The 15,217-nt window shown below is 55.0% G+C and overlaps 7 protein-coding genes across 7 annotated transcripts; 4 read left to right on the top strand and 3 right to left on the bottom strand.

Moving 5' to 3' along the window:
- Nucleotides 1-901: 901 nt before the first annotated feature.
- LMH87_011039 (uncharacterized protein) lies at nt 902-1,994 on the bottom strand (the record flags this gene model as incomplete). The annotated part of the gene is made up of 2 exons (XM_056200113.1): nt 902-1,754; nt 1,807-1,994. The coding sequence occupies 2 exons, from the start codon at nt 1,992-1,994 to the stop codon at nt 902-904; spliced, it is 1,041 nt and encodes a 346-aa protein (XP_056051996.1).
- Nucleotides 1,995-3,111: 1,117 nt separating this feature from the next.
- LMH87_011038 (uncharacterized protein) lies at nt 3,112-4,963 on the top strand (the record flags this gene model as incomplete). The annotated part of the gene is made up of 2 exons (XM_056200112.1): nt 3,112-4,629; nt 4,688-4,963. The coding sequence occupies 2 exons, from the start codon at nt 3,112-3,114 to the stop codon at nt 4,961-4,963; spliced, it is 1,794 nt and encodes a 597-aa protein (XP_056051995.1).
- A 502-nt stretch (nt 4,964-5,465) lies between these two features.
- Nucleotides 5,466-6,254, bottom strand: LMH87_011037 (uncharacterized protein; the record flags this gene model as incomplete). Its single annotated transcript, XM_056200111.1, has 2 exons — nt 5,466-6,182; nt 6,249-6,254. 2 exons carry the CDS (start codon nt 6,252-6,254, stop codon nt 5,466-5,468), a joined length of 723 nt encoding a protein of 240 aa, XP_056051994.1.
- A 1,463-nt stretch (nt 6,255-7,717) lies between these two features.
- LMH87_011036 (uncharacterized protein) lies at nt 7,718-10,168 on the bottom strand (the record flags this gene model as incomplete). Its single annotated transcript, XM_056200110.1, has 1 exon — nt 7,718-10,168. One exon carries the CDS (start codon nt 10,166-10,168, stop codon nt 7,718-7,720), a length of 2,451 nt encoding a protein of 816 aa, XP_056051993.1.
- Nucleotides 10,169-11,055: 887 nt separating this feature from the next.
- On the top strand, nt 11,056-11,767 carry LMH87_011035 (uncharacterized protein; the record flags this gene model as incomplete). Its single annotated transcript, XM_056200109.1, has 5 exons — nt 11,056-11,219; nt 11,309-11,480; nt 11,533-11,591; nt 11,651-11,684; nt 11,759-11,767. 5 exons carry the CDS (start codon nt 11,056-11,058, stop codon nt 11,765-11,767), a joined length of 438 nt encoding a protein of 145 aa, XP_056051992.1.
- A 287-nt stretch (nt 11,768-12,054) lies between these two features.
- Nucleotides 12,055-13,434, top strand: LMH87_011034 (uncharacterized protein; the record flags this gene model as incomplete). Its single annotated transcript, XM_056200108.1, has 3 exons — nt 12,055-12,298; nt 12,609-13,117; nt 13,225-13,434. The coding sequence occupies 3 exons, from the start codon at nt 12,055-12,057 to the stop codon at nt 13,432-13,434; spliced, it is 963 nt and encodes a 320-aa protein (XP_056051991.1).
- Nucleotides 13,435-14,283: 849 nt separating this feature from the next.
- LMH87_011033 (uncharacterized protein) lies at nt 14,284-15,192 on the top strand (the record flags this gene model as incomplete). Its single annotated transcript, XM_056200107.1, has 5 exons — nt 14,284-14,333; nt 14,425-14,475; nt 14,530-14,579; nt 14,643-14,732; nt 14,795-15,192. 5 exons carry the CDS (start codon nt 14,284-14,286, stop codon nt 15,190-15,192), a joined length of 639 nt encoding a protein of 212 aa, XP_056051990.1.
- Between the last annotated feature and the right edge of the window lie 25 nt (nt 15,193-15,217).

Raw genomic sequence — 15,217 nt, 5'->3', positions numbered from 1 at the left:
TCGGAGCCCTCCCAACCTCAATCAGCGAACAAAGCCCCTCCCTTCCTACCTAGGCTCCGTGCCAAAGCACCTCGCTGTTCTTACCAGTACTTTCTAGCCACGCTCGTATCTAAAGCCAGGCAGGCCAGGTCACCGTCAGCCCTGATTACTCTTCTGATCGTGTGACCCTGCTAATTACTGGACAAACACGGAGGGTAAAAGACAATGAAAGGTCATTGGGTCTCTAAGCCTAAAAAGGCTGGCTCAAGGCAATAAAACGGCTCGCTGACTACGGTTGGGCTCATCAGACATGGCAAATGAGGCGGCTCTCCCACGCACCCGCCAAGCCGCGCAAGATGCCCTGGTCAATCACATCTGCAGAAACAGGTCCAGGCCGCAGATTCCACTGTCGGCTTCCAGTAGCCCTGCCCGAAACGAGACACCCCAACCTGCCATCTGCTCATCTCCTGTAAATTGCGACAACTTCCCGCGCTCCCTACGTCGCACGGGCCAGCTGTTTAATCTCTTGGGACCAACTCAATTCGATCACTATACTGAGTACGGAGTACTCTAGCCGCCAGGGACTCCTACTGGGCACTTGTCTTGGGCCTTTGGGGCTCTCATCCGTATTTTTTTTCCCTTGGCATTGGATTCGTCTAGCAGAAAAAGGAGCCTGGTGGAGAACTGTGTTTGGCAAGCAACATGGAAGTGAACTGAAATCTAACCACCCCTCGCAGCGCCACCAATATACAAATCAACAACGAGGATTTATTCTTAATAGAATAAAGCCCCCGGGAAAACCTGAAAGAAAAAACTATGGATGTTGTAATTATTTTATTTGAATATATTGACTCGCCACACTGATACGTTGGGCTGTGCTGCTTGTATCAAGTCGACCTGCAAGTGCCTGCATCTCGCCCAACTACATCTCAGTGTACGCATTCAGCGCCAGCTGCCCTCCCAAATGAGCGTACAGCACGTTACCTCTCGAAATCTCTCCTTTCCTAATCATGTCCATCATGCCTGCAAGGCTTTTGCCTTCGTATACGGGGTCCGTGATGAAGGCCTCCGTCTGAGCGCCAAACTTTATAGCCGCAATGGTCGTCTCGTCGGGAATGCCATAGATGCCAGCATGATACCGCTCGTCGAGGACAATGTCAGCGTCCGTAATATCGTCCTCGCTCAGCCCAATCTTGGCCGCCGTGAATTTGGCGATGCGCAGCACCTGATCAAACGTCTGCCGGGGCTTGCCTGACGCATCAATGCCCACGATCCGCCGCGGGCGCGATCCGCACGCTGCCTGGCACAGCTTAAAGCCCGCCACCATGCCGGCCATGGTCGAGCCCGTCACGGCGCAGACAATGATGGTGTCGAAGAAGACACCCATGGCTTTTTCTTGGGCTTCCACCTCGAAAGCCCATCGCGCAAATCCCAGCCCGCCCAGCGGGTGGTCGGACGCGCCGGCGGGGATGTAGTACGGCTTGCCTCCAGCCGCTTCGATCTCGGCCTGGAGGTTCGCCAGGGTTGTCTTGTGCTCTATGCCAAACGCAGAGGCGTCGAGCCGCACGTCGGCGCCCATGAGCCGGGACAGCTGAATATTGCCGACCTTTTCGTAGCCCCGGTCCCGCCAGTCGACCCAGTGCTCTTGGATGGTAGCGGCCTTTAGTCCGAGGTGAGCGGCAACCGCAGACACCTGCCTGGTATGGTTTGACTGGATGCCGCCGATGGATACAAGGGTATCGCAACCCTGCGCCAAGGCTTCGGCCGCCAGATATCTGCACAGATGATATTTAGCACGGGACTTGTCAGGTTAGGGTCTAAAAGTACTCTAGCTTTCGGGTCTTGTTTCCTCCATAGGCGAAGCCGGAATTGCAGTCCTCCCGTTTGGCATAGACATTGACCTTGTTGCCGAGTGCTGCCGATATGCGGGGTAACGCCTGAATGGGAGAGGGTCCAAACAAGAAGTCTTGCCTGGGAATCCTGGCAAATGGCTCAGGTAATTTAATACTAGTCATTGTGGTGTGATTGAAATGGAGTTTTTAGTTTGTATACGGGAGGGGGAATGCGGTTTAACGGGAGGCCGTCTGTACTACGCTGTAAAGTCGAGGAATGCGCCCTCTTGTAATATGGGAACGCCCGCAGGTATATTCATCACTTCTTATCGCGAAACGGCATGCAATAAAACTGACCAACGACCTTATTCGTCAAAGCTGTTAATACGGATTTTTTGCAGCTCGATTCGGCATTGGCTCAGGCTTGGTATTTCTTGGACAAACGGTATTAGGTAGTACCGGGTAGGCGAGAAAGGCGGTGTTGAACACGCGTACAAAGCTTCTTCCAGGCCTCTGCGGTTTGTAGTAATTAGGTGGGGTGCTGGTGCCATCGTAAGCACTCCATTTTCTCGTCTTGATACTATCTTGGTGAATTGGCTTCCAATAGTGCGGTAATTGCTTGAGAGGGTGAGAAGCAGTGTCGGCCCCTTGGGTGAGCTATCAAAACTGTGGTTACGCGCCTTTCTAGCTTCCCGAGCCTTGGGCCTGGCGTCGTCATCCAACCTGTCACCATTGAAAAGAAAACGGGAATGAACTAAACTTTCGGAATTCATGCACGCACAAGCTGAAACGGAGATGCACACATTTCGTCGCATCTCGGACAAACCTACGTCGTAAATAGTTTATCGGCACATGGCGAGCTAGCGCGGGCCGGGCTGGGGCTAGCGCCGCTCTTTGCAGCTGCGAAGCTTGTGTGTTTTTGGCGTGACCGTGACGTCTTGCACCTCTTTTGCGCTCCCCAGTCTTGCTTTTTAGCTCTCTCATTCTTACGCCTACGAGTACCGACGAACATATTTGCTACTCGCAACCCCCCCATCTCGCCCTGCCATCATCACGAATCCGAATCAATTCCCGTCGAACTCACCACCAGCATGCGCGGCGTCTGATTCTGCGCCGCTGCGGTCACGAGCTTTTTGCCCATTCGCCCTCGGCTCATCGCGTGCTCGTTCGGCCGTCCGACATTCTCACGAGAAAAAGGAAAAAAGCCCAACGCCCCCAACGACGCATTCTCTCGGACACGAGGACAACTGTCCAACTCCCGTGGGCGGTCTAGACGCCGAAAGACCAGGACTCGAAAGACATGCCTCGACCAAACAAGATCACCATCACGCCGCCGGCCGTCCTCAAACGCCGCACGAGCTCCTCCGGCTCGTTCCACGCCGGCGCCCCGATCCCCGGCGTGATGACCGGCAGCCGCCGCTCGTCCGTGCACAAGTACCAGACATTCCCGACGGAGCCGCCGTGCACGCCGATTGGCACCATTCCCAGCTCCGGATCCGCGTCGGGCGCGAGCTCGATTGCCTCGTTGCCGTCCTCGCCGACCACGTCCGAGAACGAACACGCCGCCGCCGCCGAGACGCCACTGCCGGTGCGCCAGCTCCTACTGCTGGCGTACCTGTCGCTCTGCGAGCAGACGGCCCTCAACTCCCTCGCGCCGTACCTCCCCGAGATGGTCGCTTCCATGCCCGGCATGGACCAGAGCAAGACGGGCTTCTACATTGGCGTCATCGCTAGCGCCTTTGCCCTAGCGCAGCTGTCGACTAACTTCCTCTGGGGCTACTCGTCGGACCTGATTGGCCGCAAGCCGGTGTTGCTCGCCGGCACCTTTGCCCTCATGGGCTGCTTCTGCGTCTTTGGCCTCTGCACGCGGTACTGGCAGATTGTCCTGGTCCAAGTGCTCATGGGCCTGCTCAACGGCAACGCCGCCTGCGTGCCCACGGTGCTCGGCGAGGTTACGGACCGGTCGAACCAGAGCCAGGCCTTTGCCTACCTTCCCATCATCTACTCGCTGGGCAGCATCACCGGCCCCGCCGTCGGCGGCTTTCTCGTCGGCCGCCTCGCGCCCTCGACGTTTCCCTACCTGGCGCCGAACCTGGTCAGCGCGGTGATGCTGGCGACGGGCTTCATAGCCATACTGCTGTGGTTCGAGGAGACGCTGGACAAGGACGAGCGCGGACCCGGCAAGCCCAAGTGGCTGCGCAGGCTCTCGAGCTGGTTTAACAAGCTGGGCAGCAAAAGGCCGGAACCGAATCGTCGGCACTCGTGGAGCACGCGATGGCCCCGCGGGCAGCAGCAGCCTCTGCTTGCCTCGGGCTCTTCCTCCGAGGATGAGGCCGAGGTGGATGGCCTGGATGACTACGACGGCAGCAAGCCGAGCCACTCCAAGCAGGACATTTGGAAGGAGATTTTCAATCACACCACGATTCTGCTCTTGAGCACTTACCTCATCTTCCAGCTCTCCAACATTAGTTTCAACTCGCTGTACCCCGTATTCGCAGCGGCGCCGGCTCCCACCGGTCGTGAACTCAAGCCGGGTAAAATCGGCGCTTTCCTGAGCGCGGCTGGCGCCACGACCATCGCATTCCAGGCCTTTGTGTACCAGCCCGTGAGAAACAAGGTGGGAAGTTTGGGCACGTATCGCTATGCTTTGTTCGGTCTAGCAGTTAGCATGATCCTGATGCCCTGGGTGGGATACGTCGACGACGAGCCGCTCTTTGGCGTCGGGAGCGGTAAATTGTGGCTATACATTGAGCTCTGCATCGTGCTCATCTTCAAGAATATTTGCGCTGTCGGTGGACTCTCTAGCGTCATGCTTTTGGTAAGCTACCTGCCCAGTCCGTTACCAAGTCATTTCAAAATCTAATTCTGTGTCGCAGATCACCAACTCCGCACCCTCACACAATAGCCTAGGCACACTCAACGGCCTGGCCCAGACCCTCTCCGCCCTCGGACGCAGCGTCGGTCCTGTTGTGTCTGGTGGACTGTTCACAATCTCCGTGCGCATCCAGCCCAAGGGTGAAGCGCTCGCGTGGACAGTCTTTGGCGGCCTCGCTTTCCTGGGCTTTTTCGCCGCGCTGTTTGTCCGCGGCGAAGGTCTGGAGAGTGAGGAGTGGGAAGAGGAGCATCGCACCGAAGAGGAAAGCGAAGCATAAACCCTGAATCGACTAAAAAAAGTTATAGCGTGTTCTCTGTCATTTTGTTCCAATCATCATTGAGCCATTGAATTGGCACTAGCGTGGTGTCTTTACTTCATTCATGGTGCCCCCACGGCCCACGGCGCTTTTCACGGGAATGAGGCGTTTTCTACATCATGTTGCGTTAGAATACCAATAAAGATCTAAGGTATTATCAATAATGCATAAGAACACTTTTCATTTCGGCCTCAGACGTTATGACTGTCTATGGTTAAGAGCAAGGTCTATCTCGTCGACACTAACACTCCGTTGCTGCGCATTACATGACGCCAAATAACAAGGCAAAGCGGCAAACCAAGGCACAAGAAGAAGAGCAAAGAGCAAAGAGCAAAGAGCAAATGAAGAACAACGCCTGAAATGAGAACTTCATCCCTCGTCCAATAACAATGCGGCCGAAAACAATGCACCCCAGTCCAGCCAACGCCCAACGCGCTTACTCACAGTCCACCCCCTAGGGCGTTCAACACCACGTCGGCGCCACAGGCCAGTGCTTCAGCATGACGCTGACGGCCAGCGTCCACTCGCGCGAGAAGCAGCCGCTCAGCTTCAGGACGTCCTCCTCACGCGGCACCAGCCCCCCCCACATACCCGGCTTGGACGCCTCGGCGACGGCGTACGCGGCGATGAGCCCGTCGTCGTCGTCGCGGATGCGCACGAGGCACAGCCAGGCGAGGTTCCAGGAGCGGTTGCTGCGCGGGTCGGCGCGCACCCGGGCGTAGGCCTCGCGCACGAGCTCCGCGCTGAAGGGGTAGCCGCGCGTGAGGCCGCGCAGCTCGCTGAGCAGCTGGTGGCCGGTGACGTAGCGCACCCAGGCCTGCGTCATGGGCGCCTGGAAGGCCCGCGCGTCGTCGGGCCGCGTGCACGCGGCCGCGGCGCGCTCGATGCGGCACAGCTCGGTGATTGTGTTGACGCGCTGGTGGCGGAGCGTGTCGAGGAGCTGCTGGATGGTGTGCGGCGAGGGGCTTCTGCGGCGGTTTGGCGACGATGGATGTTGCGGCGGCGGTGGAGGCGGCGGCGGCATGTCGCTCGAGGTGGAGGGGCTGCGGTGGCTGCTGCTCCCAGTGGACATGGCGGGCGAGGCGACGCCGTAGGAGAAGGAAGGAGAAGAATGGGTATGAGAGGGAGCAGCAGTTGCAAAGGATAGAGGGCGGGCGGCTTGAAGCAGCATGGCCGCTCGCTGGTGAGCGATGCGTGTAAGTGGTTGATGGTGCGGCGTGGAAGGTCTTCGAGTGCGTTTTTGTACCTTCATGTTTCATGGTCAGGCCTGGGTTCTCCCCTGCAGACCCAGGATAGTGTTTCTTTTATGTAGTATCTCGACACCGGAATGCTTCCTCGGTGACGATGTCCGAAAAAGGCATCAACATATCATTGAGCCTCGAGGCTCCAACACGGGACTGTATTGCAGACAAAAGCAAGGTGAAGTCAGAGAGAGAGAGAGAGAGTGCTACCCGAACAATAAGCCCGTGCCGTGACAAAACATATGAGATCTCACAAAGGAAAAACCCACAACAATGAGGAATCTTTTCGGCTTGAGGGCCGTCTCATTGGCCCCACGGAGAGATATTATGAACAACGGGTTTGAAAGGTGCGAATCAGCCCCGTGCTAGCGCTGGTAGTTGGAAAGCCGCATCGACGTTTTGGTACTCTGTGGCGTGGCTTTGTTCAGCAACTCGGCGAGCCTCGCTCGGCCGGCTTAGCCGGTTATACCAGACGGCGATGGGATAACCGTGGTTGGACGAGATGGGGAGCCAAGGATTTGGTAATTCTGATGGGCAGTGCGCGGAACAATAACATCAGCAGTCTCATCAACACGAAACAACCTTTTTGTGGTGCAAGGCATATATCTATAGTAGAGTTGCAGTCTTGCAGGCCTTTATGCCTGTATGTATATCCATCCCATCGCGTGGGCCGGGGCTCGGAGGTTTCCCATCACGGAGCTTAATTCGGCATGGAGGCTTGCCCACCCACCTCCAACTTACAAGGCTGGCCCTGCACAGGACGGGGCTTACAGCTGGCGCTAGCCGGGATCGTGCATGCAGCGTGATGCTATTTCTGTCCCTTTTGCTCGTGGCAGTGTCAGCCTCACGCCCCCACCGCTCTGCCTGCAGGCTTGCTTGTACTTAAGCGCCCGGGGGGAAGGGAGAAACATTCAGCCACCGGTTCTCGAAGGACATGGCTTGCAGAAAAAGAACATCAAAATAGAAATCGGACCATTTTTGGAACAGAGCTCATTCTGCCGTCGTGCAAGGGCAGCAGTGCTTTGATTCCCAAGCATGGTGTCCTACAAGCCACCGAGGGAGGCTGCTCTGCCACGGAGCAAGTGGACAACACGGCCAAAACTTGTCGAAATCGGCAATGCCCGCGCGTAGAATGTTATACAAGTCAGCGTGAACAGCGCACACGCATGAGGCGTCGAATCAAAATTCTGCATTGCTGCATCTGCAATTGGCCATTGTTTGTACCCCTGCACTGCCAGGTCAGCGCCGGCCGGGTGAGACGGGCACCGGTGGCTATGTCTGGTCATAAACGCGGCACAGCCCCGTCGGGAGCTACTTTTAAGCGCCAATCTGCCTCGCTCAGTGGATATTATAAGACTCACAATGCCGTGAGACGTTTTGAAAATTATCTTCATTCGTGATTCTTACATTACTCTACGTCCGGAGATCCCGCTGCGGATAGCGTCTTCATCGTGTACATGAGGCCCGACTCCAATCACCACGCACCTGACAGCTTGATATCCCTCGAACTGGCGCCAACTGCAATAGAAAACTCACCCTCGGGCATGACCCAGTTCTGCAGCGTCGTGTCCCAGTAGCTCAGGTCTCTTCGCGTCAAGTTGAACTCGACCGATCGAGACTGTCCCGGTGACAGGCGAACCTTTTCAAATCCACGCAGCACACGGACGGGAAAGTCCACTCCTTTCGTATCAGGAAATGAGACATAGACTTGAGGCACAGCCTTTCCTTCGACAGCGCCTTCGTTGCCAACATCAGCTCGGACAGATACGTGCGTCTCCCAGAGATCCGGATGACCGCCTTCTCCACCTCCTGCGGCGGATAGAGGCTGCTCTACATCGTACCCATCCGGATAAGGATAGTCTCCAGGCTTAATTTCCGACTCTGATGCAATGTATGGGTAAATGTATTTTTTCAGCTTGCGGATCTGAGCAGGGAAGAGGGCTTCGCTGATGTCTGGAATCTTGTCCTCGAATTCTGGCGGTGTCGCCTCGCCGGCAGGTCGTTCCCCGGCGAGTTTTGACTTTGTCTTGACTTCCGTGATCAGCAAATTGCTGTAATTAAAAGTTGTATAGGACAGCCCAAAGCCAAACTCGAAACGCGGCTTGATGTTGTGCTTGTCGAAGTGGCGGTAGTCGATGTAGACGCCTTCTGTAAAATCTTGTTGCGGGACTAGGCTACTCGGGGTGTACATGACTTTACCTCCAGGGCCATAGTCTTCCAGAGTCTTTCCAATGGTATAGGGGAGTCTACCGCTTGGTGAAACATCACCAAACATGATTGCCGAGATGGCGTTGCCGCTCTCTTGTCCTGGTAAATTCGCAGCGAGGGCGGCGCCAACCCCAGGGTGGTCAATCCAGCGTTCCATCACGACGGGCCCGACGGCATGGACAACGACAATGGTTTTGCCCTTTCCGCCGCCACAGCCCTCCGCAACAGCGAGGACAAGGTCGTCTCCCTCTTTCTGAAGGAATAGGTCGTTTCGATCACCTGCCACCGACTTCCACTTGAGATAACCCTCGCCGCCGTCAGCGTTGGCAAACACAATACAAACATCCATGGCCTGAAGCAGCGCTCTGCTTGGTTTTTTGTTCAATAAAGACGAGGAAATATTGACAGCATTAGAGTCAAATGCTTTGCTGAGGGCAGACTCCGGCGTCACTAGGTAGGGGAACTCAACAGCTCCGCTGCCCCATCCAGAGCCCAGCGTTCCTTCATTGCAACCTCGATCGGCGCAAAAGTTCGGACCTAGGCCTGGTCCTGCATCGTCGCCAAAAATTCCAATATTCGTCTTGCCATCTGCTTTCTGTTCCGTTTCCGAGCGGAGCCCGGAAGGTGACAGTGGTAGAATACCGGTATTCTTGAGAAGCACAGTACCCTCGATAGCAACCTCTCGTGCCACAATGGAGTGGTTTTGCTGTACATTGACGTATTGGTTCACTTCGACCTTATCCTGCGGAGAGGAACTTCCGTCACTGATCAGTCCCATTTTGTGATTGGTCCATGATGAGAAGTTGGGACCATTTCCGTCGAAACGGGACGGGTCGTCTTGACCGAGCTGATACCAGGACGCGACAATGCGCACAGTCATATCATCCAGGCGAGAAGTGGGCAAAGAGCCATTGAGAACGGCTCGTGATAGGTGTGGTCCCCAGAGTGACTTGCCGTCCGTCCAGCCTAGTCCATCGCCCGGCATTGACATGTCGAGTCCTGCGAGTGCGCTTGCGACGCCGGATTGTTGCGCAAGCCAGTCAGACATGACGAAGCCCTGGAAGCCAAGTTCGTCTTTTAGAATTCCGTTAAGCAACTTCGAGTTGCCACACGCATACGAGTTGTTGACCATGTTGTAAGAGCACATGACGCTGGCAACGCCGGCTTTTACGGCATTGGCAAAAGGCCAGGCGTACAGCTCATGCATTGTTCTATCGTCAACGTTAGACGATAGCGCATTTGGTAAGCCCCAGGCCCAGGGTTGACGAAAATGTTCCTGTTCGTTGGCCACGAAATGTTTGATGGTGGCCATGACTCCTTCACCTTGAATACCGCGGATCGTCTCTGCTGCCGCAATGCCTTGAAGATACGGGTCCGGCCCAAATCCTTCCCAATTGCGGCCGCCGGCAGGCATGCGACCTAAAGGACCAACTGAAGGGCCGAGCAAGACATTGATGCCCTTTCCTCGTGCTTCTTTTCCGTGAGCTCGGCCACGCTGGTACATGAGTTCCTTGTTCCAAGTCGCGCCCACTGTTATTCCAGCTGGGAATGCAGTGGCATTGTCGGCAAATCTGATGCCAAGGGGACCATCTTGCATTGCCAAAGAAGGAAACCCAGCGTGGATAGCTGGTCCTGTGTTCCCGACCGCGAGCCCCATGGCCCAGCCAGTGCCCGTAGTCACATTGACTTTCTCGGCCAAAGTCATGTTTTTGACCATCTTGGCAGCCTTTTCGTAGCTACCTGCCCATTGAGAGACCGTACCGCCTCTCGGAGACGGATACCACGGGGGTGACTTGCCCTCGGGAGGGGTTTGCGTGTATTTTCCCCAGACAAACAACGCCCCGAGCACTAGAAGAACGATCGTTGCCGCAATTACGACAAGGGTCCTTTTGCGCAAGCGCCAGGCACGTATCCGAGTTAAAAAATGACTCGCTGTTTCGCCAGGATTTTTTTGTTTTGACAGTCCCGGGCGTGTGCCTGTGAGCAATTCCGCGTCGTCTTCGTCTCTCAGTTCATTTAATTCGATATCGGAGTCCCCGGAATCGTCATCCATATCATGATGGGGCTTATGCTGAAGCAGCTCATCATCATCTAGCCTTGCGATAGAGGCCATAGTGCGGGTCACCGTCTATGATGCCGAAGCCCCTGAGGCTAGGCCAATGCGATCCAGAGCCGTCCAATGGGGCAGGTTATTGATTTCAATGCATAAGCAATGATAGACCGGAGAAAATGTACCTCCTTCTCAATTACCAAATTTGCTGAATCAAGATGAGAAGATGGAAGAGCTGGGCGTATTAGTCTTATAACCCCGGAGATGATGAACAGGGTGGCTGAACTCTCGGAAGGCTGCCCCCACTGTGACGCTTTCGAGTGCTGAATGCTCTGAAGCACAGAGCTTGGGATTTTATCGCGACTGTTTTATATTAAAAAAAGATTACATTCATAGATATTGATACATTTTCTTTGAATTCTTCTAGTCTTTTATTTTTCTCACGAAAATTGTCACTGCTTAAGCTTCGCGGAATTGGGCACAAAATCGCTGATGTTCCGCCTCGGCTAAATTGCGGATATTATCCCCTGGGAGGCGGGACGATATTCTTTCGCATGCTTCCCGCCTCTCCGATGATCATCCAGTCGATCAAGCATCACAATACCGCCAAAATGTCCATGTTCCGAGCGAAAAAACTCGATCTGGGATGCTTCTACAACATTCGAACGATTCGCGATCACACCAAGCGCAAGACTTTCGAGCAATTCGAACCTGAGCGGTACGCACGACTCGCACGATTCGACGAAGACGCCCATGCACATGCCGCGACGCGAAATTGAAGCAGGAGCTAACAGACGACTACAACAGACAAGCGCTGCGATACATGATCCGAAATACGACCCTCTCCCCTCGAGTCCGCGCGGAGGCTCAATTGCAGCTTGCGCAGATGCACTGCTACACCCGACCGACACAAATTCGCAACCGCTGCATCATGGGCGGCCAGGGCCGTGGTGTGCTGAGCGACTTTAAGATGAGCAGAGTAAGCGCACAAGATAACTTTGCAATACTTCCAACGCCCTAACCCGATGCAGTACCAATTCAGAATGCAGGCCATCGCTGGAAACATCCCCGGCGTGAAGCGAGCAAGCTGGTAATCTCGAGCCCGAGGGAACGAGATTGAACGTTGACTTTGTATATTACTATTGAAAGCTTGCGAGCTTACAACGCAGAGCTTGTTGCCCATGTACGAATATTTGAAAAGATTTCCGGAATATTATAATCTTCTTGATCCTTGTTTGACAATGCTGGCGTTTTTAGAAGCATTAAATAGGCTTGTTCATATGCACCCCCTTAGCTGACATGTATTCTCCGGTAAAACAGATTGTTGAAGAAATTAAGAGTCAAATAACTCTCTGTGAAGCTTTTTTCAAATGGACTGTTGTTCATACGCGCGGGACGGTCAACTGCTTCCGCCACGGAACCTTCAAATAGCGGGGCCGACAGGCTGCAGCGCTAGTGCCTGAACCAGCCTCAAATTTATCGCCACGGGCACTGTCGGCCATGATTTGTCTGCCTTCTTCTCTCCATTACAACAACTATCGCAGACCGCAAAAATGGGAGGCGGTGATCTCAATTTGAAAAAGTCGTTCCACCCAACGCTTCGGCGTAATCAGGCGGCTGTTTACGATGAAGAACAAAAGGCTTTGGCTGAGCGCAAGCGGACGCAACAGCGTATCGATGAAATCAAAGAAGAGCGCGCCAAAGAGGAGCTGCAGCGGCAACTCGAGGCCGCCGGAGGAAAGAAGCGGGTGGACCGAGTCGACTGGATGTACCAGGGGCCGACCGACGGCCAGGCCGGTACAACTGAGGAAATGGAAGCGTACCTCCTTGGAAAGCGACGAATCGACAACCTGATCAAAGGCAACGAGCACGAGAAGCTTGAAAAAAACGCCGGACAAGAAAGCTTCATGGCTCTGCAGAATGCGAACAGTGCTAGAGACACAGCAGCCAAGATTCGAGATGACCCTCTTCTCGCGATCAAGCGCCAAGAACAGGCTGCATACGAAGCTATGATGAACGACCCTATTCGACGCAGGCAACTGCTGGCCTCGATGGGCAAGCCAGACGATAGCGATAAGAAAGATAGAGGCAGACACCGCGAAGACAGACACAAAAGACGCCACCGCCATCACAGCCGCGATCGAGACAGAGAGCGCGATCACGACCGCTCGCGCAGGCTCCGACGTCATTCGCGTTCACGGTCTCGAAGCCCGCGCCGGCGCCGGTCTGATTCTCACGACGACGACGGAGGCGCTAGACGGTCGAGAGGTGATCTCGAAGAACGAAATTCTCGACGTCGCCGTGATTCAACAGACAAAAGATATGGCGGGCGAGACGACGCACATAGACACGATGACAGAAGCGCCAGAAGGTCGAGAGATGACTTTGACGAACGCAATTCTCGAGTCAACCCGGGCGGTCCAAGGGGCAGAAGACATGATGTGCGAGACGACACACGCAGAGATGACGACAGGTCGCCCGGAAGAGAGCGCGACTCGAACGCTAGGCAACCGCGACATGGGTCTCCTGGAAATGATGGCTCTCGCCACCGCGACTCAAATGACAGAAGAGGAGATCGGCCCTGGCATGGCCGAAATGGTGATGGAAGACATAACGGTAACCGAGACAGACGCGGTGGAAATAGCAACGGACGACATCACAGCAATGGAGAAGAAGAGCGGGCCAGGGAGGAAGAAAAGGCACGGAAACTCGCGGCCATGCAGGACGCTGCAAGCGAACTGGACCAGGATCGCAGCGACCGGCTGGCCGCGATTGACGAAAAGGATCGCCTCGCCCGAGACGCAGATGATAAGGCGCGGGAGCGCAATGGCGATAGAGCGTTCGCGAATGGACTGCATCAGCAAGCCGGAGATTTGGATCTCGGAGCTAGAATGGGACGCAACAAGCATGGTTTTCAGAAAGACGACGATTGAAGCAAGGGCAATTCTATATATCACACATTAAACATTTGAGAACTCAATACTACTTCTACGGAATATCAATTCGAGAGCCGATATCAACCTACGGCATGAGCCTACGCCTGCAAGACACGGGGGGTAGATCCACGGCTGCGCAGCGCTGGCATTTAGCTGTCGCAGGACGGGACACAGGCCGGCCCGTGTCGCTGGCTTCCCGCCTCACTAAACATGGAAGTTGCGAGACCTGAGTTATAGCCATTAACAATGAAGTTGAAAAGCCATGTTCGCATACCCACAAGCTTCTTTGTTGCAAATGCGGTTGCGAGATACGCTGGCTTGAGACGCCGTGTTCCCCCAAGTGGGCGCTGAGTCGCTGACAAGTTACGACTAACAAATTTGGGTGGGTTCCCAGGTGGAATGGCAGTAGTGGTCCCCCTGACCACTGAGGCAATACTAGGTTGCGATCATCTCTCAGACCCTCCACTCTCTCCAATCCTCCACCTCGCGCGCCTCGACTATCCTGGGCTTGGACCTTGCACTTTATTTATTTTTCTTACCTGTTCCTGCCATTTCCCTGTCACCGGCTCGAATCCAGACAGCTGCTGGCGATTAACACGGGCCCCAACGCACCGCACTGTCTCCTTGTCTTCATTCGGCGCTAGATCTCCACGGTGTCGCGCTGATTACGTCTGGCTTTGTTAGGGCAGTCTGGCTTTGTTATTTCTCCAGGAGAGGCCACGCCTGACTCTACGACTCGTGAAACCCCCGCCAGCTCCAACCACCAACCTTCAATACGAAACAGTCGTGCCGAATAAACTGCGATAATTCTCCGACGTTCCCAATCGATATCCCGCGACAGACAAGATGCCCCTTTGCGGAGGATCGAAGAACGTCCAGCGCAAGCTGGTACTGCTGTACGTATCTGGTCTTGGGCCGCACCGCCTGTCGCATCGATTGACGGGTGGTTGCGCCCGACGGACTGCGGCTGACAGTGATTGACAATAGTGGCGATGGTGCATGCGGTAAAACATCACTGCTGAACGTGTTCACGAGAGGGTATGTGGTGAACGCTTCGCGACGACAACCTCACGGCCGCTGACAATACTCTAGCTACTTTCCCACCGTCTACGAGCCTACAGTCTTCGAAAACTATGTTCACGGTACAAACTATGCGAATGCAAAGCCATCTCTTACACGGACACATGACTGACATGGATGAGCAGACATCTTTGTCGACAGCGTCCACATTGAGCTGTCGCTGTGGGACACTGCTGGCCAGGAAGAATTCGATCGTCTGCGATCTCTCTCGTACGGTAGGCGACTCTCCGTCCAGCTAGTTCTCTGCTCTCGTTCATCTACTAACGCAGTTCTTCAGACGACACCGACCTCATCATGCTCTGCTACTCTGTAGACAGCAAGGATTCGCTGGAAAACGTCGAGTCGAAATGGGTTGGTGAGATTGCTGACAACTGCGCCGGCGTCAAGCTGGTCCTCGTCGCCCTCAAGTGCGATCTCCGCGAGCAAACTGAAGACGAAGAGCCGGAAGAGGCTGGCGCCAGCGTCCCCGCCGCCGAAGCCGCCGAGCCCCGCGAGAAGAAGCCTCTCATCTCCTACGAGCAAGGCCTCGAAGTCGCCCGCCGTATAGGAGCCTCGCGCTATCTTGAGTGCTCTGCCATGAAGAATCGTGGTGTCAATGAAGCCTTTACCGAGGCTGCCCGCGTTGCTCTAAGCGTCAAGAAGGAGCGCGAGGAGAGCAAGTGTGTCATTATGTGAGCGAGGAGCTTCTTGACACTATGCC

The sequence above is a fragment of the Akanthomyces muscarius genome, chromosome 4, assembly GCF_028009165.1.
Source record: "Akanthomyces muscarius strain Ve6 chromosome 4, whole genome shotgun sequence".
Lineage (NCBI taxonomy): Eukaryota > Fungi > Ascomycota > Sordariomycetes > Hypocreales > Cordycipitaceae > Akanthomyces > Akanthomyces muscarius.
Note: the sequence above shows the minus strand (reverse complement) of the source record. Positions and strands in the feature narration are given on the sequence as shown.